The following is a 25,077-nucleotide window of genomic DNA, read 5'->3' as shown; positions in this document are numbered from 1 at the left end:
TTCTGGGAATGTACAACATATCTCCTCCTACTGCTCACCAGTCTGTTTTATCCGCTTTAGCGTCTAGACGATCAGCTGCTCTCTACTATTTTCAGCTCCAACGTACCTACAACATGGCAGACAAAAAACAAAATTGAAAAAGCCCAGATTTAAGACATGCCAGCAATGCTCATATATGTCCCTGTCCAGTGCTCACCCCATATGCATCTGCTGTCTGCGGCCTAACCACGTGGTCTCGCATGCAGCAAGTGTGCCCACACGTCTCCGACGGCCCATCACAGTAAAGGACACATCCTGCAGGAGCTGCGCCTATCTAGAAAGGCTGACAGTGCTATCTCCCCCTTCAAGCACTGACTCAAAGACTTTTCATGTGACAGCCCTCCCTACCCACTCTACCGGAATGGCACCAAAGCTCGCAGTGCACCTCAGTCATTAAACTTACAAGTAATATATAGATACAAATGGCACTTTTTAACTATAAGAAGTTGTCACTCTTCCTTATCAGGAAAAGAGATTCTCTTTCATCTCTCTCTGTTCAATCTAGATGAAATCTTGAACAGAAATCTAGTACTCCACAAGACAGTTTCTCCCTCAACCAAAATCATCTCTTTCCATTAAAATAAATGAATCTAATGCCCTCATTTCCACCACACACTTCTCTTTCTCACAAATTTCAGGCTTTAAACTCTTGTCTCAGTGAGTCTTGAACACCAAAGCCACCCCTTCTATGACTATTTTTCCGCCTGGCAAACGAAAAAGTCTCTAAAACAGAAGATGATCCAGGAAATTACAGATCGGTAAGCCTGACGTCAGTGCCAGGAAAAACGGTAGAAACTATTATCAAGAATAAAATTACTGAACATATAGACAAATATGGTTTAATGGGACAGAGTAAACAGTCTTGCCTCATCAATTTGATTCATTTCTTTGAATGTGTGAATAAACATATGGATAAAGGTGAGCCAGTCAGTGTAGTGTATCTAGATTTTCAGAAACGCTGTTGACAAAGTTCCTCCTGAGAGACTCCCAGAAAATTAAAAAGTCCTGGGATAGGAGGCAATGTTTTGGTGTGGATCAGGAACTGGTTATTGGACAGAAAATAGAGAGTAGGGTTAAACTGACATTTTTCTCAATGGAGGAGGGTGAATAGTGGAGTGGCACAAGGGTCCGTAGTAGGACCGGTGCTATTTAACATATTTATAATGATCTAGAAATGGGAAAATCAAGTGAGGTGATTAAATCTGCAAATGAGACAAAACTATTCATAGTTGTTAAAATGCATGCAGACTGTGAAAAATTGCAGGGAAACCTTAGGAAATTAGAAGACTGGGAATCCAAATGGCAGATGAAATTTAATGTAGACAAATTCAAAGTGATGTACATTGGGAAGAATAATCCATATTATAGTTAATTGATGTTAGGTTGCACCCAAGAAAAATATCTAAGTGTCATTATGGACAATATTTTGAAACCTGCTCAGTGTGCAGCAGTGGCCAAAAAAGCAAACAGAATGCTAGAAATTATTAGGAAAGGATAAAAACTAAGACAAATAATATTATAATGCCTCTGTATCACTCCACGGTGCAACCTCACATTGAGTATTTTGTGCAATTCTGGTTGCCATACCTCAAGAAAAATATAGCGGAATTAGAAAAGATTCAAAGAAAAGTGACCAAAACGATAAAGGGGATGGAACTCCTCCAATACGAGGAAAATGCTAAAGAGATTAGGGCTCTTCAGTCTGGAAAACAGATGGCTGAGGGGGGATATGATTGAGGTCTACAAAATCCTGAGTAATGTAGAACAGATAGAAGTGAATCTATTTTTCACTCTTTCAAAAAGTACAGAGACCAGGGGACACTCAATGAAGTTACATGGAAACACTTTTAAAACAAATAGGAAGAAATATTTTTTTTCACTCAAAGAATAGTTAAGCTCTGGCACTCGCTGCCGGAGGATGTGATAATATCAGTTAGCGTATCTGGGTTTAAAAAAAGGTTTGGACAAGTTCCTGGAAGAAAAGTCCATAGTCTGTTATCAAGATAGAAATGGGGGAAGCCACTGCTTGCCCTGGGATTGGTAGCATGGAATGTTTCTCTCTTTGAGTTTCTGCCAGGTACTTGTTCATTGTTGATTTAATCATGAATTAAGAATGAATTTGATTGTTGGGCAGAATGGACGGACCGTTCAGGTCTATAGCTGATCATTGTTGGCAGCACAAACCCGTTAGGAACAAGCCAATTAGCCAATCAAAATGTGGCAGTTAGCCGCTTCTGTCCAACTCCCACAACAGAAACTCCACTGTGCACTGCAGTCCCAGCAAAACTTTCCAGTTCGGTGCTACAGCTAAACTGCTCCCTTTAGTCTTTGGAGCCCCAACCAGACCCCAAGTAAAATAAATAAATAAAATAAATGTAACCTATAGTTTACAGTATTTTTTAAACAAAATATTACGAGTCCCTACGAGCAATGTGACAAAAACAAGTCCTGCTTAACCTGTCCCTGAAGACCTGAATCAGATGCTGAGCCAAATATCAGGGCTCACAAATGTTCTTCATATCTGAGAAAACAAAATCTGCTCTGGGGAGAGAGGGGTGAATCATTTCTACTGCTGGTCTCACAGTTTTCTTCTGGTGCCCCAAAATCCAATCCACTCTTACCCTTTCTGTAACAGGCAGGGCCTGGGTGGGCTCCTGCAGACTCTGGGCCAACCACGAACATGCCTGACCTGCAAAAGGAAATAATGTTACCAGGGACTCTGATCAAGTGAAGATCTCAGGCTACAGTCAGGTGATGTGTCCCACCTAAATGTGGACAGGAAGGTCACACTCCTCTCACAATTCTGAAACTTTGCTGTTCAAACAACGAATGCCTAGAATTAATTCCATATCTGCAAGAGTAAGAAGTGAAGATAAACCAACTGTATTTAAAAAATAGCTTGTAGAGCAGTGCCCAAGGGTGGCAGAGACCAGTCTGTAGAACAGCATGGAGCACCTGCCCCCAAGATCACAGCCAGCAGAGACTCACCTGAAAGAGCACCAAGCCCCTCCTGCTCCTTCTGGAATCAGCATCTGCCAAAGACCCTCCTGAAAAAGAGCACAGAGCCTGCTCTACCTGACACCAGAGCCAGCTCAAGACCCACTGAAAAACAGAACAGAGCCCTCTCACCCTGCTGATATCAGTCAGCCACAGACCCACCTGAAAAACAGCATGGAGCCCCCTCCTGCTGCCACCGTGTTAATGTCCAGCTGTGGCACCTGAATGCTTATCCCAGCAGTCGTGGCTTCAAAGACATGCTCATATTCCCCTGCATAACGGCTAACATCTGTGGATGTTCCTGTGGAAGAGGAGGTAGAGGGTCAGCGAACTCTTCCTTTGATGGATAGATCAAGTAGTTGGGTTAAAAATAAATAAACAACTCAACTGCTCTGTGCCACCACCCTGGGATGGAAATCAGTGGCTGGAAAGGCAGTTTCACATCCTGGGGCTTTAGTGTGAATCTTATCAGGCCATATCACAGATTACAGCATGCCAAATTGTCCTCGGTCAGTCATGTCTTATTGTACATACTTTTGTGTGCATGGTTTCGTTGCTATATTTTTAGGATTACGCTTTTATGTGCAAATATATTTATAGTATATTTATGTTTTGTCTTATTTGTAGTGTATGTGACCCCTGAAGCAGGCAGTTTCCCGCTGAAACACGGTCCCGTGTTGGGCCATTTTATGTGAGGTACTTTTCCAATAAACAATTTATTTTCATCCATCTTCTGGATGCTGGAGGGTCATTTGGTCCACAACTACTCTGCTTCTGCATTCTGTTCACAGCTCTGTTGCTCACCTCCAAATACACTCACTTTATTACTTCTCTTCTCCTCTCTCTCCCTACATTCTTCCCCTGAAAAATCATTCTTATTTGTGCCCATCATCATTGCTAACTCTTGTCTCTGTTCTTTCAACCTTACTGTGCCATTTGCCTGGAACGGACTACCCTCTCTGGCCACATTCAAATCTAGATTAAAAACTCGCCTTTCTGGCGGTTACTTGTGTTTATTATACATTTCTGGTTCGTCATGTATATTTGTCTTGACTAGATTGGGCTCAAAAAGGTTTAACCAGGCAGGAGCCAACATGGCGGCGGTTCCGGGGCCACCCAACCCGACGGTCAGCTCTGAATGGATGGCAGAGATTTTTGCTGAGGTCTCAGCAGCGATGGAAGCGGCAATTGATAGGAAGCTGCAACAATTTTTTGATAAAATCAATTCAGACCATGAGAGGTTGGACAGTATTGGGTTGGAGCTGGATGATACTCAACAGCGTGTAAGCCATTTGGAGGATAAATATGCTAGTGTGGAGACTACTGTGGGCTCTAGTAGTAAACTGAAGGAACTGCTACAAAAAGTGGACAATTTGGAAAATAGGGCCCGGAGAAATAATTTTAGATTACTGGGTCTACTGGAACGGATCCTGGATGGCAAGCTCATCGTTTTTTGTTTTTTTTTTTAGAGGCTTGGTTTCCTCAATCTTTACAACTAGGCACTCATCATGGACCTTTTCGAGTTGAACGAGCTCATAGACTGGGCCCTAAAGATCAAGCAAGTACCAGGCCTAGAGTTGTAATTTTGAAAGTTTTAAATTACGTACACAAGGTTACTATTCTGCAAGCCCTGCGGTCTGGTAAAAATTTAATGTATAAAATTTTTTTTTAATTATCTGCTTTGAAGATTATTTGGCATCTGTGGCAGCTAGGCGCTGGGAGATTTCTTCAGTGTGCTCTGCTCTTTTTGCCAGGTAGGTAAATTTTGCGCTGTTATACCCGGCGTGTTTACAGGTTGTCAATAATGGCAAATCAGAATTCTTTGAGACAGTGGCTGCAGCCCGCTCTTTTCTGACTTCAATGGATGCACAGGACAAACGAAACACGCAGACCAATGAAGAAATGGAGTCTGGACAATTAACTTTACTCTATGATGTTTTCATACAGTGTTATATACGTGTTTAAGGGCATTTCACATTCTCACAACTAGCATGTAAGAATGGATAAGATGCAGCCATGTGTTAAATTGTAGCACAATTTTAGTTTTTTGAGTAACATTGAAGTAAAGGGCACAGATGGTGCTGACAACTCCAAGGGATGGTGGGAAATTTTTTGTTATAGTTGAAGAAGATTGGTGTTTGGCATGATAGAGTGGGGAGATTAGGTGATCACTTGGATAGTTGTAACAGGGTATAGGGGAGCTAATTTGGGTAGGTTATTAGAAGGTGGGAGTTTGGGAGACAGCCTCAAGATAAGGCTAATAGGGTATAAAGGGAGAGGGATGGTATTGGCATGTCTCAGTTTACTGGGGCACGAGCAGTTTTAAGATTGGGCTATCTAATATAGGACACAAAATGGGAGGTTTCCTGAGGGCTGGGCAGGGGATGTCCTAGAGATTGCATACTAAGTTGATTCTGATAATGAAAGTTTGGCCATGGGATCGTCCACCATGAAAATTACCTCCTGGAATGTTGCAGGTATAAATTCTCCTATTAAATGAACAAAGATATTGCAGGAGCTGAAGAGACAAAATGTGAATGTGGCCTGTTTGCATGAAACTCACTTGTCTGATATAGAATACCAGAAGCTGTATAGAGGATGGATAAAGGAAGTTAATTACTCATCTGGTACTACTCATAGTGCAGGGGTAGCTATATTGTTCAGCAAACGTTTGCCATATACTATTCATAAAGTAGTGAAAGACGAATCGGGAAGGTATACTATGATACACTTTGATATTCAAGGTTCAGAATCAGTGTTATTGAATCTTTATGCACCTAAAATTTTTTATATTAATTTTTTCCAAAAGTTAATAAAAATTTGTGCTCCTTACCTCCACCTACCATTAATGGCAGTGGGAGATTTCAACTCTGTATTGGATCTGCGGATGGACCACATGGGTGGTAACAGTCTTGGGAATTCTAGAGCAGCTCGAGGATTGAGTCAATTTTGCAAGGTATTAGACCTGGTTGATTCATGGCATGTATTACATCCATTAGACAGGGACTTAACCCATGTGGCTCGTGACCATCCCTCCATGTCACGTATAGATTTGATGTGACCTTGTTGTTTCCCAGGGTGTTGCAGGCGGAGATTGGGCTCTCAGGTTTGTCAGATCATGCGATTGTATGGTTGGAATTTGGGGGATTCCAGGTGGGGCCCAGCTTCAAATCTTGGTGTTTTCCAAATCATTTATACTGGGATAAGGCTTATAAACAACACATCACCAAAAAACGGAAGTGTTAAGTGGAAGACAATCTAGCCCATGCTTCAGATCCTGTAATACTCTGGGAGGTAGCTAAGACAGCCTTAAGGGAAGAAACAATAGCATATGTGGTGGGTCACTGGAAAGCAGAGGCTAAAGGGGTATTATACTTACAAAAACAAATAGAAAATTGTAAGAAGCAATGGCTTTTCACTAGGAATTTATCTGATAGAGATACCCTTTTGGCAGCAAAAGTGGCTTTAAACGTAAGAATACAATGCACTCTCACAGTTAATATAAATATAGATTGTATAGCTATGGAGAGCACACAGGGAAATTACTTGCTCACCTGGTTCGCCCATGGAAAGGACCCCAATTCTGTACTTTGTCTGGGACACAGTTGATCACTAATAGGACAACCATAACTGAACTCTTTTCTCAGTTTTTCAAAACTTTGTATCAAAGATACCAGGTTTCATTGGCAGATATTGAATCATATAAATCTAAACTTCAACTCCCATCAATTCCTGAGCCAGAATTGCAGTCACTGCATATGCCTATTACTGCAGAGGAAATCCGGCAGGTGATTAAACAGGCTCCCTTTTCTAAAGCACCTGGCCTAGATGGGCCGACTGTAGAATTCTATAAAATTTTGCAAGATCATATCTCCGTAACTTTAGCAGAATATATTGAACAGGTCTTTCAGAAGAGGGCATTCCCTCCTCATGTCAACCGATCCCTAATAGTAGTGACACCAAAGCCAGGAAGGAATCCGGCACTATTAGATTCCTATAGACCTATTTCTCTTGATTTTGAGATGAAGCTGATTGGCTAAATTGTTGCCTGGGATCATTCATACAGACCAGGTGGGGTTTGGGCAGGGGAGGCAGGCAGCGTGGAATGCTCGTGGGGTGATGGTTGCCATGCGGCACATTGCAACTCATACAATACCAGCCCTTTTAGTGAGTTTAGATGCACATAAAGTGTTTGATTGTGTAAACTGGAATTATCTGTTTACCTTAATGGAAAAGTATGGCTTCGGGGGATATTTTTTGGACATGATTCTCATTTTATATTCCAATCCTTTATCAGCAGTTTTGGTTAATGGTCAAATATCAGAATTTTTTCCCCTACGCTGGGGCACGTGATAAGGATGTCCTTTGTGCCCATTATTATTTATTCTTTCTGTGGAGCCACTGCTTGTTGCATTGAGGGAGGCAAATTCGATTCAAGGTTTATGAATTGGGACTGAGGAAGTTCGCTGCATGGCTTTTGCTGATGATTTGCTATTACTGTTAACAGATCCCAAACAATCTTTGACAAATGCCTTCTTGCTTATATGACAACATGGCCATGTCTCTGGACTGTGTTTAAAATTAGATAAATCTGAGGCCATGGCCATATCTGGCTATGGCTATTAGGACTGGACTGAGATCTTTCCCCTTAGAAAAGTGGAACACAAACTTAAGAATCTGGGGATTTATCTGACTGTATCTGTGGCTACAGCATATGCTGAAAATCTTACTATCCTCTTGCATAAATCACACGATGTTTTGACATTATGGACGCCCCTGCCATTAGGTCTGAGGGGTCAAATTGCTCTACTCAAGATGGTTCTGTTCCCTAAACGATTATATGTGCTTCATACCATGTTCTTAACTAATATGGATTACAAAACATTCTGTTCTGCTTTACGAACAGTTCTTTGGAATAATAAAAAACCCTGTACTACTATGCAACAACTGATGTTACCTATAGGGCGAAGGGGGTTGTCCCTCCTGGATCTTATAATATGTGGCATGTTTGATGAGACATTTGGTGGATTGGATTAAAGGTTCTCAACATTATACACCGCTTTCCATAGAACAATTGCTAGCGCAAGTACATCTTTTGTCCTATCTGCACGTCAAAGCTCTACATTTGATATTTAATACAAGACAACACCCGATCCTGAAATCTATGAGACAAGCCTGGCATTGGTTGTGCAGACGAATGCAGGTCTCTTCTCATGTTACAATTTTATTGCCATTGAGAGGTAACAAAGACCTAGATCCAGACGGGTCTAAACGATACTTGCAACGATGGCAATGGCAAGGACTTGGCTCTGTCAAGGACATGATAACAGATAGGGGGACTGTGAAATCGTTTGCAGAATTAGAGGCTGCTGGATTCCTTCAAGCAAGGGACTGGTATGTTTATGGCCAAGTAAAACATTATATCGAAAGTCTAGATCACTCGGCACTGGTGGAAGATGGTAAAATTATGTATCATACCTGATAATTTTCTTTCCATTAATCATAGCTGATCAATCCATAGACTGGTGGGTTGTGTCCATCTACCAGCAGGTGGAGATAGAGAGCAATCCTTTTGCCTCCCTACATGTGGTCATGTGCTGCCGGAAACTCCTCAGTATGTCGATATCCAAGCTCCATCCGCAGGACTCAGCACTTAGAGAATTACACCCACAAAGGGACACTCTGCCCAGCTCACCACCGCCGAAACGGGGGGAGGGGAATTAACCCAGCTCATCCCCACACAAGTGGGGGAGGGGAATCCGTCCAGCTCATCCCCGCGGAGCGGGGGAGGGACACCACCCCGCCGATGCGGGGGGATCTGGCTTATCCTGCAACCGCAACCGCGGGAGGAGCTGACTGACCTTAACACCGCCGAAGCGGGAGGGGTACAAAGCTGCCCTACAGCCGCACGAAGCGGGAGGGAGCGCCGGCAGAATTTAAGTCTCAATCCAGCCCCGTAAAACGGAGAGGAGAGGAATGCAGCAGCTCACTGTAACACAAACTCGTCTCAACTCTTGAAGAATCCAATTGAAAAAACTTGAACACGAAGTCCTCCTGAACAGGAACTGAAGACTAAACTTGAACCTGAAATGCAACCAGAATATAAACAATACAGATATCTGGGAGGGGCTATGGATTGATCAGCTATGATTAATGGAAAGAAAATTATCAGGTATGATACATAATTTTACCTTCCATATCATCATGCTGATCAATCCATAGACTGGTGGGATGTACCGAAGCAGTACTCACCCAGGGCGGGACATAGAAATCCCTGACCGCAACACTGAAGCTCCAAACCGGGCCTCCGCCCGAGCAGCCACAGTCAAGCGGTAATGCCTAGAGAAGGTATGGGCCGATGCCCAAGTTGCCGCCTTGCAAATCTCTTCCAAGGAGACGGACCCGGCCTCTGCCATCGAGGCCGCCTGAGCTCTAGTGGAGTGAGCCTTCAGCTGGATAGGCGGCACCTTCCCCGCGGCCACATAAGCCGCTGCAATGGCTTCCTTGACCCATCTTGCCACTGTAGGCTTAGCAGCCTGCAGACCCTTACGAGGACCTGCAAACAGGACAAACAGATGATCCGACTTCCGGAAATCATTGGTCACTTCCAAGTATCTGATGATGACTCGTCTCACATCTAGATATTTGAGAGCAGAGTACTCCTCTGGGTAGTCCTCCCTACGAAAGGATGGGAGACAGAGCTGCTGATTCACATGGAAGCGAGAAACAATCTTGGGCAGGAAGGAAGGCACTGTGCGAATAGTCACTCCTGCCTCAGTGAACTGCAGGAAAGGCTCTCGACATGATAGTGCCTGGAGCTCGGAAACTCTTCTGGCTGAAGTGATAGCCACCAAAAAGACTGCATTCAACGTCAGGTCTTTCAGAGATGCCCTCGACAAGGGTTCAAAAGGCGGCTTCTGCAAGGCTCTTAGCACCAGATTTAGATTCCACGCAGGCACAACTGAGTGCAGAGGAGGGTGCAGGTGATTAACTCCCTTGAGAAAACGCACCACATCTGGCTGCGAAGCCAGGGAAGCACCCTTCAGGCGGCCCCTGAAGCAAGCCAGAGCCGCTACCTGGACTTTAAGGGAACTGAGCGACAGGCCTTTCTCCAGACCTTCTTGCAGGAACGCCAACACTGAAGAAATTGGAGCAGTGAAGGGAGAAAGTGAGCCTGCTTCACACCACGCTGTAAAGGTACGCCAAACCCTGGCGTAAGCAGTAGAAGTAGAGCGCTTCCTCGCTCTCAGCATAGTGGTGATGACCTTGTCTGAGAAGCCATTCTTCCTCAGACGCTGCCGCTCAATAGCCAGGCCGTAAGACCAAAGGGGGAGGGATCCTCCATCACCACGGGACCCTGATGCAACAGGCCCTGCTCCACTGGCAGCCGCAGAGGATCGTCCACTGAGAGCCTGATCAAGTCCGCATACCAGGGACGTCTGGGCCAGTCCGGACCCACCAGGATTATCCGGCCCGGATGCTTTGCCACCCGGTCTAGTACCCTGCCCAACATGGACCAGGGCGGGAACACATAGAGAAGCTCCTGTGTCGGCCACTGTTGGAGAAGAGCATCTACTCCCAGAGATCGAGGGTCCCGTCCTCTGCTGAAAAAGCGCGGCACTTGGCAATTGGCCGATGACGCCATCAGATCTAGGCTCGGCTGGCCCCAGCACTTCGTGATGTCCAAGAACGCCTGAGCCGATAACTGCCACTCTCCGGGATCCAAGGTATGGCGACTGAGAAAGTCCGCCTTGACATTCATGACTCCGGCAATGTGGGCCGCTGACAGCTGTTCCAGGCTCGCTTCCGCCCACTGGCATAGATTCATGGCCTCCTTGGCTAGAGGGGCGCTCTTAGTACCTCCCTGGCGGTTGACATAGGCCACAGCCGTGGCATTGTCCGACAGGACCCATACTGGCTTCAACGTCAGTACCGGGAGGAACTCCAAAAGCGCCAACCGAATGGCTCTGAGTTCCAGGAGGTTGATAGACCATTTTGCCTCTGCAGGAGACCAGAGCCCCTGCGCTGTCCTTCCCAAGCAGTGGGCTCCCCAGCCCGTCAAAGAGGCGTCCGTCGTGACGACAATCCACTCCGGGGTCACAAGAGGCATTCCTGCAGACAACTTGTCTGTCTTCAGCCACCAGCTCAGTGCCTTGCGCACTGCTGGGTCCAAGGGAAGGCGCACAGCATAATCCTCCGACACCGGAGTCCAGCGCTGCAGCAGAGAGTGTTGTAGTGGTCTCATATGAGCCCTGGCCCAGAGCACTACTTCCATCGTGGCCGTCATAGAGCCCAACAGCTGCACATAGTCCCAAGCCCGAAGAGGAGAGGCTACTAGGAACTGGTCCACCTGAGCCTGAAGCTTGACAATCCGATTGTCTGGCAGGAACACTCTGCCCACTTGGGTGTCGAAACGAACTCCCAGATACTCCAGGGACTGAGTCGGGCGCAGCTGGCTTTTCTCCCAGTTGATGATCCACCCCAGGGAGCTCAACAGAGCAATCACCCGGTCCACAGCTTTGCCGCACTCTGCATAAGAGGGGGCTCGGATCAACCAGTCGTCCAGGTAAGGATGGACTTGTACTCCTTCCTTTCGCAGGAAGGCCGCAATGACCACCATTACTTTGGAGAAGGTCCGCGGAGCAGTAGCCAACCCGAACGGGAGGGCTCTGAACTGGAAGTGTCGGCCCATGACTGCAAAACGCAGAAAGCGTTGATGAGGAGGCCAGATGGGAATATGCAAGTACGCTTCCTTGATGTCCAATGACACCAGGAACTCCCCTGCCTTCACTGCCGCTATAACAGAGCGGAGAGTCTCCATGCGAAAGTGCCGAACTTTCAAGGCCCGATTGACCCCTTTGAGGTCGAGGATAGGCCGTACAGAACCTCCTTTCTTTGGTACCACAAAGTAAATGGAGTAACGTCCCTTGCCAAGCTGATTTTCTGGCACCGGAACGACCGCACCCAGGCGGATCAGATTGTCCAAAGTCTGCTGCACTGCCACAGCTTTGACCGGAGACTTGCAGGGACAGAGTACAAACCCGTCTCTTAAGGGTCGGCAGAACTCTAGCTTGTAGCCGTCTCTGATGACTTCCAGCACCCAAGCGTCTGAAGTTACCCTGGTCCACTCGCCCAGAAACGAGGACAGGCGTCCTCCAATCTGCACTGGGCCATGGACCAGGGCCCCGTCATTGGGTACAAGACCCCGGGGGAGGACCGGAGGGCGCACCTCCGGGATGGCAGTCTCTGCGAAAGGAATGCTGCTTGGGGGAGAAGTTCCTCTTGAAGGAAGAGGGAGCAGAGGAGCCCGACTTGCCCGGGCGGTACCGACGGGCTTCCTGAAACCATCCTCTGGAGTTACCGGGGCGAGCACTGGCCCGAGCCCTGACCTCTGGTAACCTCTTGCCCTTAGACGTGCCGAGATCGGTCACAATTTTGTCCAGCTCGACCCCAAAGAGCAGCTTGCCTTTAAAAGGCAACTTAGCCAGGCGGGACTTAGAGGCGTGGTCAGCAGACCAATGCTTCAGCCAAAGCCACTGCCGCGCAGAGACTGTCTGAGCCATACCTTTAGCCGAGGCTCTCAAGACATCATACAGCAAGTCTGCCAAAAAAAGCCAAGCCCGATTCCAGGGCCGGCCAATCAGCCCTCAAGGAAGAATCCGAGGGAGAAGCCCGCTGCACAATCGTCAGGCACGCCCTGGCCACATAGGAGCCGCAAACTGAGGCCTGCAAACTTAAAGCAGCCGCCTCGAAGGACGACCTTAAGGCCGCCTCCAATCTTCTGTCTTGGGCGTCCTTTAGGGCAACGCCGTTTTCTTAGTCACCGCAGTGATTAATCCACTGTAGGCCAAAGAAAGGCCTCCCGTGCACTTTCAGGCAGAGGATAGAGGCGGGACATAGCCCTAGCCACTTTGAGGCTCGCTTCCGGGACATCCCATTGAGCCGAAATCAAGGTGTGCATGGCATCATGCACGTGGAAGGTTCTAGGCGGGCACTTCGTCCCCAGCATAATGGTGGAGCCAACAGGAGCTGAGGGAGAGACGTCCTCCGGAGAGGAAATCTTCAAAATGCTCATGGCCTGCACTAACAGGTTGGGCAAGTCCTCTGAGCGAAAGATCCGCGCTGCAGAGGGGTCATCCGCTCCATCCGAGCGGGAATCCGTCTCCTCCAAGGAATCCCCAAAGGACCGTTGGGAGAACACAGATACGCTGCCCTCATCTACATCAGAGGAGACAGAGTCCTCTAAGGCCTGGAAATCCACCCGAGGGCGTTTACTTCCGGGAGCCTCAACCCCTTTATCGGACAAGGGAGCAGGGGCAGCGTTTTGCATAAGGAAGGCCTGATGCAGCAGCAAAATGAACTTGGGGGAGAAACCCCCCAGACTGTGCACTTCAGCAGCCTGGGCCACAGCCCTAGACGCACTCTCAACCGGCGCTCGCAAGAGCAGGGGAGAAACATGCTGTGCATCCAAAATGGCGTCCGGTGCAACACTCCGCGAAGGAGCCGCGCGGGAAGAATGGCGCTTAACTTTGGCCGCTTTTTTGCCGTCGCCCAAATCGAGGGCGGCCATAGAATTAACGTCTCCCACCTCAAGGGCGGCCCAAGAAGAAGCTGTCCGAGCAGAGTGGCCGGCCAAGATGGTGGAGGCGAGCAGCGGGGGATGGGCGTTTATGGTGGGAAAAACCGCCGCACCGGAGGAAGAACCGGGACACTGACCGGCCTCCAAACTGACACCCAACAAGGGCGAATCAGACTTTAAGACCCCCGCATCCCCGCTAGAAGCGCACACGCGGTCCGGGGAGCGATTCTTTGCGCCCTCGCCCTCCGACGCCATAGGCCACGTGGAGACCGATCGGGGAATCCCCTGCCCGCTACAAAAAAGGTAAAAATTACCTGCTTCTCGCTCCGAGCTGTAACGAACTGGTGTCCCAGTGAGTAGCTGCAATAAACGTTGAAATAAACGCCCTTAAGGACGTCCAAAATTTTTTTTTTTTTTTTTTAAAGGAGCCAGCGGGAGGGGGGAGAAAAGGAGGGACCTGGCACCACCAGGTTTGCACTTGCTCAAGAAGAGCCCTCAACCCCAGGTACTCAACAAAACCTAAAAATTAGGCTTGGAGACCTAGCCAGAGTTGCTGCTGTGTGTGACCACCACCTGCTGAGATAGAGAACATACTGAGGAGTTTCCGGCAGCACATGACCACATATAGGGAGGCAAAAGGATTGCTCTCTATCTCCACCTGCTGGTAGATGGACACAACCCACCAGTCTATGGATTGATCAGCATGATGATATGGAAATGGCTGATAAACTTACGGAAACTTTCATCTTGTCACGACAGACTAAAGCAAGCCTTTCATTTTATCAACATAGTCTGGAGGGGGTCTTTCAGATACCCTGGGCCTACAAGGTTCTGGCTGCTGTTTGGAATGTAGAACTTCCGCCCTGGGAGCAGGTAACAGATGCTGGACTTTGTCTTCTAATTAAACATGTTAAAACATTAGTGAGATCAGTGCCATACAGGAAGAACAATATAAGTTTCCCTTGCGAATGTATGTGGCTCCAGGATGGGCATTCAAAGCTGGAATTGCGGAGTCGGCGGAATGCCCCCGATGCTGCTATGTTCCAACTACTTTAACACATATGTTTTGGTCCTATGATTGTATAAAATTGTTTTGGAAGAATATTTTGGCATCTACTATAATAAAAAGCACCTCCAATGTTCTGAAGCTGACTCCGTGGCAGTGAAGGGCTTGTAGGGTTCGTGCTGCCTGTAACGCTGTATCCATCTCCTAACGTTAGCAGTGGCTTCCCCCATGTCCATCTCAATAACAGACTATGGACATTTCCTCCAGAAACTTATCCAAACATGTTTTTTAAACCCAGATATGGTAACCGCTATTACCACATTCTCCAACAGTGAGTTCCAGAGCTTAACTGTTCTTTGAGTAAAAAAATATTTCCTCCTATTTGTTTTAAAAATATTTCCATATAATTTGGCCTTCCTTCCAACTACTGGAGTTGCTCTGCACCAGTTTAGCCATCAAAGTGAACTGAATTTGGAATCTGTGGGTGTACTGTGTTTGATGGAAAAATGTGGTCTTACCCACCAATTTTCTTTCCTTGAGTCCAAGCAGACCAGTCCAGAATGCATGGGTTATGCCCCTCAGCCAGAAGATGGAGACAGAGACCCAGGAGCTGTGAGCTAAGCCCCACAAGAGGAACTGTACAGTATCAGCTTCTCAGTATTTCTTTATCAAAGCAAATGTACACCAAAAGCCTCCTCCAAATATGGAAGGAAGCAGTCCAGAGTCTATAACCAAGGCAGAGGCCCCCTTCCAGGACACCCCAAGGGCCTCCTTATGGTTAACAGGTATTATTAATGGACTGTGACAAAATATCCAAGAACCAGCAATAGGATGGGCCTCTGGACTGGCTGGATTCAAGAAATTAGCAGGTAACAGCACATCTTTCCTTCCTTATCATCCACCAGACTCCTAAAGCTCCAAAATTCAGCCATCCCCAGGCCAGACCTTAGGAGATTGTGTGAATGTACCTGAAAGAACTTCCTCCCATGGTTGAAACTATTACTGACCCATGCTGAGGACAAAAGCAACTTGTACCCTAAATATGTACACTACTTTCAAGAAATTAAAAATGGGAGCTAAGTGGGAAGCTATTTGTGAGCCTTTTGTGTCTCACTGTTTGTGGTGAGGCGTTGGTTGGGGGGAGGGGGGAGAAATTTTTTTTTCTCTCTTTTCTCAGGGGGAATTGAGGTGGGGTATTAGAAACTCTTATTACTTAAATCTAAAGAGCTGATTGTATGTTTTTGCACGAGCTTTGAGAGCCTATCATTACGTCAGTTGATGTTTTGGTTTGCATATATATAATGATGTGTGAGATGGTTACACCTCGTGTGGTTTTGTTATTTCTCAAAGGTTTCAATAAAGGCTTCTTTACATTAAAAAAAGAAATTAAAAATGGGAACGAGAAGGAAACTGGAAGAAGGAAAAGGAAGACAAAGCCTGGTGTTGACTGCCTGGGAAGGGGAGGGACCTGAACCTCCCTCTGACCAGACTGGTCAACAGGGGGATCAGTTCTCCAACTGGGCCCAGCTCACCACCAGATCAGCTGCTTCATGGTGCCTCTTATGGAGAAGAACTCATTGCTCTTGGGTCTCCGTCTCCATCTGCTGGCTGCGGACATAACCCATGCATTCTGGACTAGTCTGCTGAAAGATAAGTCATCCCTTTTTATTCACATAGTTAACGTGATACTTATATATAGATAAAAAAAATGGGGGGGGGGGAGGTTCAGGGTTTGATTTTCTGATTTGGCAATTATATATTAGTTTTGGATTGCATCATGAATACGGCAACTATTTTATGTTTTACACAGGGTTAAAATAAACAGCATAAGGCTGAAAATAGAGGCCAACTTTAGGCACCTAATTTAGAGCTCTAACTTAGCAGCTTAGCTTACTCTTGAATATTGGTCTCTTAAGTGTTTGTCTCTTTGTATGTCTTGAGGTTTTTACCTCTCTAAATCTGTTGGTTATATGCATTTGGGGTGTATATCTTGCTGACTATTTGGGGATTTCTGTCACTCTGTCTATACTCCTCAATCCTCTCTGGCTTTAAGTTTTGCACTTTTAGGTCTACATCTCTTACTCCCTCTGCGTATGAGTTGGAGTCTCTCTCCCATACAGCTATCCCCGCCTCCCCCCCCCCCCCCCCCCACCTTGCCTTCTCTCACCTCCCATGTCAAAGCCGATGACTGGCTGCTTGTCTTCCTGGTGGTATGTGGTGATGGCATAGCCCACCACGCCACCTGCTGGGCCCGAAAGGATGGCTCTGGAACCACTGAAGCTCTCCATGGGTGTCAGCCCACCATCCGAGCGCATGAATAGCACACGGACATCCTGAAGGGAGGGAAAGAAAGCACAGAGCAAGAGTTGGGTATAAAAAAAGAAGATACCGGCCTCTCTCAGGAGGGTTGGGATCACATCAGAAGAAAAAAAAATCAATGTCAGCAGGATATCACTAATACATTCTAATCTTTGTTCACAAACTAAGATTGCCACAACTTTGTTACATCAGGTCAGATGCTCTTAACCCCTCCCCCCCTCACCCACTACCTTTTTTTTTTTTTTTAAGAGTGTGGCAAATATCTCTGACTAGATATGTTTCAACAAGGAAAAATGCATAATTCATCAGCAAGCACAATCATCATCATGCCAGTAGCCAACTCTGTGTACCCCGCCCAGCAAATGTTTGTGCTCTGATGCAACAAGATACAAAGAGGATTGGGTCCCCTCCCCCCACCCCAGTGAAGGCACCTATTTGGGGACAAATCTAGAGGAAATTCCATCAATATACACAAACACTTTGGTCCGGGATGAAGCAGAGTCAATGGAAAACCTTGAATGCTCTGCAGCTACTGTCTGAAATTCTCTGCAGCAGATTGGGTCCAATATATCCTGGGTTTATAAATTCAAAAGCAAACTGGCAATGGGTATTTCATCCTCAGAGGTAATACACCCTCCAATTCCTATTACCATGGGGGGCCCTGTAGAACACTACTGTGTATTTTACATAGAAAAATAAAGGCAGATAAAGACCATATGGTCTATCCAGTCTGCCCACTCATGCCATCTATTCCCCCTATCACTCCCTTAGAGACCCTCTGTACTTGTCCCAAGCTCTCTTGAATTCAGATACTGTTTTCATCTCCACCACTTCTACTGGGAGCCCGTTTGACAAATTCACCACCTTTTCCGAGAAGAAGTATTTCATCAGGTTACTTCTGAGTCTATCCCCTTTCACCTTCATCCTATGCCCCCTCGTTCCAGAGCTTCCTTTCGACTAACTCACCTCCTGTGCATTTATGCCACGCAGGTATTTAAATGTCTCTATCATATCTCCCCTCTTCCAAAATATACATATTGAGATCTAAGTCTGTCCCCATGAGATCTATGCAAAGAGAACTGACCATCTTAGCAGCCGCCCTTGGGAATGACTCCATCCTGTTTATATCTTTTTGAAGGTGCAGAATCCAGAATGGTACCCAATATTCTAAATGAGGTCTTACCAGAATCTTATACAGGTGCATCATCATCTCCGTTATCCTACTGGCCCATTCCTCTCCCTATGTACCCAAACATCCTTCTGGCTTTCACCGTCACCTGTTCTACCTATTTGGCCACCTTAAAACCATCACCCAGGTACCATTCCTCTTTCTTGCACAAAAAAAAGTTGTTGTTTTTTTTTTGTTTTGTTTTTTTAATTCTGCAGTTATTAAGAAAATATACAACAAATAAAAATGATGAAAATTACACCAGATAACAACATGTTCATAATATAAGGGGGAAAAAAATGTTTTTTTGGTTTTCTCTCTACCCTCCACCCTCTTCCCTAACGATTATCATACTGAAGAAGAAATAGAAACCCATCTACCTGGCAGGTGAAAATCTGACTCATACATCAATGTCTGCCTATAGGTTAGTCAGAGAGCGAAATATTTCTCCACGCCACATAGATATGCCAGACTTTGTGGAATTTCAATAAATAACCATTGTGCATTGCAGTTAGCTTGGCCATTTGGCATATATAAGCCAACTTCTGAAGGACTCTAGATAGCGTTGGCATCTCCAGCTGTTTCCAAGTGATGCAATTACTAATTTGCTCACAACAAAGAGACTGGTGGCGAATCTATGAGAGTCTTTCTTGATTCCCCATGGCTTGAAGTGTAGTAAACAATGTCCTGCTTTATGAGAATAGTGAACTTGCAATATTGTCTGTAGCAGCTTTAAAATACCTGTCCAGAACCGGTAAGCCATGGGACAGGTCCACCAAATATGGGTCATATCACCCATAAATCCACAATTCCGCCAGTATTGACCTGATCCATGACCAAACATTCACAACAAGCATTGGGGTGTATAGTACCAATGATAAAATATTTTATACCCATTTTCAATGAGGCTAGCTGAAATGGAAACTTTTTAAAAAGATTCTTAAAGCATTTCTCCCGTTGACTGGGTTCATAACTGGATCCCAACACGGTTTCTCATTTATGAGTATAATGTAATGCAGGATTATCTAGTGAGAGTAAAGACTTATATAATCGTGATATACAACCTCTGCCATCACCTAATTTCATTGCTCGTTCTAGACTAGTTTCTGCTAATTGTAATTCTCCCAAGGCCCTCCTATGAAGATAGTCTCGGAATTGCTGACAGTGAAATTCATACTGAGGAGGCAAAACATACTCATCCTGTAGGTTCGCGAATGACAGAAATTCCTCCTCCTCCCACCCCTGACCTAGAGTAAGACGGCCCCGTTGTTCCCAGTTATGATAGCATGAATCCACCCCACCCAGGGAGAACCCCAGGGCAAATCAGATTGCCGTTTGCAAACAAATATTGCCTTCCTGGGAAGAACTTGTCTCACCTTGTTCCATATAGATAAGGGACATTGAATTAACATGGGGGCTGAACAGAATATAGTTAATAATTGAGTCTCAGGTAGCCAGGCCAGAGCCCACAAAGGAACAGAGTCTATCCAAGCTTGTTCCAGGACCACCCATGGTTTTTGCAGCTGATGACCCCATTCAGCTATAATACGGTGGGTCTCCAGCCCCTCCTTACCCCCTCCTCTAGTGTCCCATCAGATAGAACCCTAGTGCCCCCCCCCGACCCCCCCCAACACAGGTTCGGGGAGGCTGGAGTTCCGGTGGGTCTCCAGCCCCCTAACCCCCCCACCCCCGGCATCCCCTCACATGGAGCCCTGGTGGCCCAGTGGACCATGAGTCAATCCCCCTCCCCCCAGTGGTCTAGCGACCCTTCCCCACCCCCTACCTTGGTTGGAGGAGGGAGGTGGCTTCCCTCCTCTTCCATTAGAGCTGCCTCGAAAATGGTGGCGCCCTGCCCAGTTCATCCTGGGATGCACTGGGTGGGACTTCACACCATATAAGGTTTTGGATCCTGAAGAAGCTAATTGTGAAACGGAGGCGCTCTGTTGAGTGAACCAAGATATACAAGCCACATTTGAGATAAGTGCCCTTTCATAATTCTAATTGAAAAATGCAATCAAACATAAGGTATTAAAATATTAACGAAAATCAATACCAGAGGTTTTTTGACTAGTGAGGAAGCTCGCCCGGTATCCATCTTGAAAAATTCCGTTTGTGAAAGCCAAGCTTCATGAAGTCTTTTCCTCCGGTTAAATATAATAGTCAAAGATTTGATAACACAAAATGGGAGAGGAAGTAATACTTGCTTATTTATAGAGTTGAACGTATTCATTGGCAACTACCACTCACACACACACACTCTCTCAAACATACACACTCCGAGGAAAACCTTGCTAGCGCCTGTTTCCTTTAAAACAGAAACAGGCCTTTTTTACTAGTAAATACATAAATACATAACTATTGCCATACTGGGACAGACCAAAGGTCCATCAAGCCCAGCATCCTGTATCGATATTCAAAATTTGAATATCGACCCCCTTATTATATTTTTATTATATTATTACTTCTATACCACTTACAAGCCCGACAGTTATTGTAAGTTTCAAGTGAGGCAGTATGTAAAGCTGCAATGCTCCAGGCCTATACGGAGGGCCATAATAAGAAGCCATTTATCCTGGTAAATACAGGGAACTTTGGTGCTTCAACAATTGCCTAGCCCCAGTGGCATATTTAAACCAGTTACGTCAGTAGCGTACACACCCCGTCAGACCCCCTCACACACACCTTAAAATCCTCTCGGCTTTAGTCTTCACCCAGGCAGTCGCACTCATAGGCTGCCTGCGGCCTGCTCTGGGACTTCTTCCCTGAACCGTTCCGCTCTTTCACAAAACAGGAAGTTACATCAGAAGGGTAGGGATGGTTCAGGGAAGAAGTCCCGGAGCAGGCCGCAGGACCAAGTGAAAACTAAAGCCAGGAGGATTTTAAGGTAAAAGGGGGGGGGGGGGGGGGTTGCACCCCATGTAAAAAAAAAAAAAAAAAAAAAAGAGGGTCCTAGCTATGCTACTGCCTAGCCCTTCCCCACCTAAAACTACGCACAGACACAAATCACAAAAGCACTTCCACCTGCATTTGCAGTAGGCATTCCCAGTGGTAAACTCAAGTTTGTGTGGGGGAGAGGGGATATAACCGGAAACTGCAGAAAAAGCAGACACAAACCTCTCTCCAAGATCCGTTTTCAAAGGCCACAGTACAAGCATGGCAGGCATGTCTGAAAATTCGGATGACACCCACTAAATAGGCAATATCCAGTCAGAAACTGTACCTATGGTTTCTGGAGACAGCAGGATGAGTGGGGTCCAGTCAGCGACTTACACAGATTCTTTAGACCAGATAATATAGGAGGCAATTACACAGACATGCTAGCTCTTTCCTTTGCCAGGACCACCATCCCCCAGCCACTTACCTGCAACTGGTTCTGGAACCCAGCCCGAAACCCGTCCAAGTACCTCCGAATACAAGGGGTAAGGTAAGCATCAGCACAGGCAGTATAACCACGGGGAACAATGCGTACCATCGGCATCACCTCTGAAGACAAGGACACATGAGCAAACCCCAGTTCCTGGGCCAGCTTACCAATCTGCTGCTCATGGACTGACCACCTGCCAGGCAAGCACAGAACACTGCAGGTTAGCTGAGACCCACTGCTATCCAGTCCCAGAATAGCAAGGGATAAACAAAGACTTGCACTCATGCATACACCAAAAAAAAAAAAAGCCCACTGGACAACTGAGGCTCCCTGCCACGCACCCAGAACAGTAGAGCGCCCTGCCCTAAGGATACAGTAATGAACGTTAGTCAAGACTGCCCCATCACGCACCTAGAACAGCACAGCCCCCTTCCCAGAATAGTGCACATTAGCTGAGACCCCTCCCCCCAAACACAAAATAGCAAGAGATAACCGAGGCCTGCAATCACACACACAGAAAAACTACAGGACAACTGAGACAACGCGCCATGCACTCAGAACAACAGAGCCCCCTGCCCTCAGCACAGAGTAATAATACATGTTAGCTGATACAGCCTCATCATGCACCCATAATACTGCAGGTTAGTTGAGACCCCCCCCCACTACCACCACCACCATGCACTCAGTACAGCAGTGCCCCATGCCCACAGCACAGAATAGTGGAGGGACTCTGACATACACACAGAGGCAGAGTCTGGCATCCATACACTGCCGGGAAAGCGGCAGAGAATAGAAGGCTACTGCTAACTCTCTCAATCTAACCAGAGGTACCCAATTTACAGTAATTCAAAAGTCCCATCCTGGGTGTGATTTTATAACAAGTCACCTACATATGGCGGGCAAAAAAAAAAAGCATCTATTTGCAGCCTAGTTTATAAAGGGGCATTAGATCATGTGACGTTCGGCGAGCAGTAGCTGTGGATTAGCACTGCTCCAAGGTCCCCACGCTTTCCTCGGCTAAAAACTAATCCTTCAGCTCATTTATTTGGGCAACGACGGACGACGACTACAATGGAACCTCTGATGGACCAATATATGGTACCAATGCCAGCCATGACGTCTAAAAGAGGAACTAAACTTGGAAAAGACAAAACACGAGGTGCAGAGCTCAAGATGGCGGAAATGGTATTGCAACCGGACCTAAAGTTCTCCGATCGCCAACTGGCACAGATAACTAATGCAGTGGGAGTTGCCCTTGAGCCTCGCTTTGAGAACCTTGCTGGACAATTTAGTAAAATGGAAGCAATACTGACAGAGACGACAAAAAGAACTTCAGAATTAGAGAAACAGGTATCTGACCAGAACTGGCACACATGAAGCGGAAGCTCCAGAAGCAGGCAGATAAACTCGAGGACATGGAAAACCGGTCACGCCACAGCAAGCTCCGTATAATGGGATTGTCAGAACACCTACCTAAACAGAACTTAGCTACTCTCCTGGTACAATGGTTGCGTAAGGAATTTGCTCTTTCAGACAGCTTTGGCCCTTTCTGAATAGAGAGGGCACACAGAATTGGCCGTTTCCAAGATGGCCGACAGAGACCTCGGGTTGTCATTATAAAAATCCATAACTATGCACATAAAACAGAAATATTATGTGGTTATAAACAAACAAGATACTCTAACATATGAGCGAGATCCCATCAAACTTTTCCAGGATTACTCAATAGCAGTGCAGGAGAAGCGGAGGCGTTTTACACCTATTTGTGGGGCATTATATGAAAAAAAGATCTGCTATATGCTCCATTACCCGGCATTTCTAAAGGTGAATGTGGCCGGGAAGTGGATTACCTACAAAACAGTGTCTACTGCACAAGATTGCCTCAACACTCTGGAACGGTGAAGGATTTATACATCACCTCAGTTGGACCTCCAGCACAAAGGAGAGTACACTTCACTGAATATGATAGATTACAAACAGAACCTTATCTAAGTGATGTTATTCCTTACATAGCTCTTGCATACCTCTCTGTTACCAATGTTTAGAGTCTTAAGCTTGGATCTGGATATATTCGATAGCCGGAGAAGGGTGGGGACCTTAACATTTTGTGATCGAATCTCTGCCACGGCAGATAGACGGGCAGGAATGTGAGGTTTTGAGATTACTTCAGGGAAGGGTGGGAGCTGGTACGGGAAGGATGGGGGGGGGGGGTTAGGGATTCAAGAATGTTTGGTTAATCTTTGATATGGGGGCCTTCTGTGATGGGGAGGAAAAGGACAGGGGGAGTTTGTTAAAAGGAATATTCGTACAAATGGTTCCATGGCTGTGGGTCTATATATAAAAGTTGGTAAGGTTGGTAAGGAAATACGTCAGGCGAGGGTGGAGCCATGTTGCGAAGGAAGGGAAGGCTGGAACCGAGCTGAGCCTGCTGCCTTCGCTTCAATGCCGGCGCACCTCGAGGGAAAATATAATTTTTTAAGGCAGAGCAGCGGCGCAAGAAGGAAACCAGGGCTATCGGGGAGCAGAGCTGCAGAGGGCCGACGGATGATGGACGACAGGGGGAGCTGGAAGAAGGCAGATGGAGGGGAGGAGGGCAGGGGGGGAGACGAGGGTTGCTGGACATGGGTGGGTGGATGGAAGGCAGGGGAGAGGAGGGTCGCTGGACATGGGTGGATGGAGGGCAGGGGGAGGAGGGTTGCTGGACATGGGTGGATGGGCAGGGGGAGAGGAGGGTTGCTGGACATGGGTGGATGGGCAGGGGGAGAGGAGGGTTGCTGGACATGGGTGGATGGAGGGCAGGGGGAGGAGGGTCACTGGACATTGGTGGATGGAGGGGAGAGGAGGGTTGCTGCTGGACATGGGTGTATGGAGGGCAGGGGGGAGAGGAGGGTTGCTGGACATGGATGGAGGACAGGGAAGGGAGAGAGAAGAAATGCTGGACATGGATGGAGGGGAGGGAAGAGTGAGGAAGGAGATGAGATGAGGGAAAAGGAAGAGAGGAGAATAACTGCACATGGATGGAGAAAATAGGCAGAAGCTGGATCCACTGGACAGTCAAGTCTGCGGAGGACCCTGCTTTTACTTACAGATGTAGGACAAGAAATGAAGAAGAAAGGCGGAAAGTAAAGAAATAAATGGAAAGGAAGCCCTGGAAATGGAGTTAAGAGGACAGATAGCAGCAGAATCAGATACTGGGCCGGCACGATCAGAAAAACAAAGTCACCAGACAACAAAGGTAGAAAAAAATCATTTTCATTATAGTGTTTGGAATATGTCCACTTTGAGAATCAGGTGCTCAACATTAAAAGTTTATTTTTATTTACTTATTTATGGCATTTTATCCCACATTAAACATGAATTAGATTGCCCCCCCCCCCCGGCTCTCTCCCCAGCTATAGCCAGCTCTGCAATTTGGGGGGGGGGGGGTGCAGAGGTGGACCGGGGAGACAGCCTGTTGTTAAACATTTACCAGCATACCACTGCTCTGGTGGAAAACAAATACAGAGTAATGATACTGTCATTGAGATAAATAAGTACAGACACATTAGGGAATCGTTAAAGAGGGAAGTCATATAGTGTTCATAATGTTCAATACAAGTTTAGGT

The 25,077-nt window shown here is 46.6% G+C and overlaps 1 protein-coding gene across 1 annotated transcript in view; it reads right to left on the bottom strand.

The window, feature by feature from the left end:
• Window positions 1–25,077, bottom strand: part of OPLAH (5-oxoprolinase, ATP-hydrolysing) — a 161,582-nt gene that overhangs the window by 104,220 nt on the left and 32,285 nt on the right. The window contains exons 7-10 of the mRNA XM_030220113.1: window positions 21,470–21,665; window positions 16,789–16,954; window positions 3,199–3,337; window positions 2,661–2,728 (exon numbers count right to left, since the gene is read on the bottom strand). Of these exons, the coding sequence (XP_030075973.1) occupies window positions 2,661–2,728; window positions 3,199–3,337; window positions 16,789–16,954; window positions 21,470–21,665 (569 nt within the window). The remainder of the gene's footprint in view (window positions 1–2,660; window positions 2,729–3,198; window positions 3,338–16,788; window positions 16,955–21,469; window positions 21,666–25,077) is intronic.

This window comes from Microcaecilia unicolor, chromosome 1 (genome assembly GCF_901765095.1).
Source record: "Microcaecilia unicolor chromosome 1, aMicUni1.1, whole genome shotgun sequence".
In the NCBI taxonomy this organism is placed as follows: domain Eukaryota; kingdom Metazoa; phylum Chordata; class Amphibia; order Gymnophiona; family Siphonopidae; genus Microcaecilia; species Microcaecilia unicolor.
Note: the sequence above shows the minus strand (reverse complement) of the source record. Positions and strands in the feature narration are given on the sequence as shown.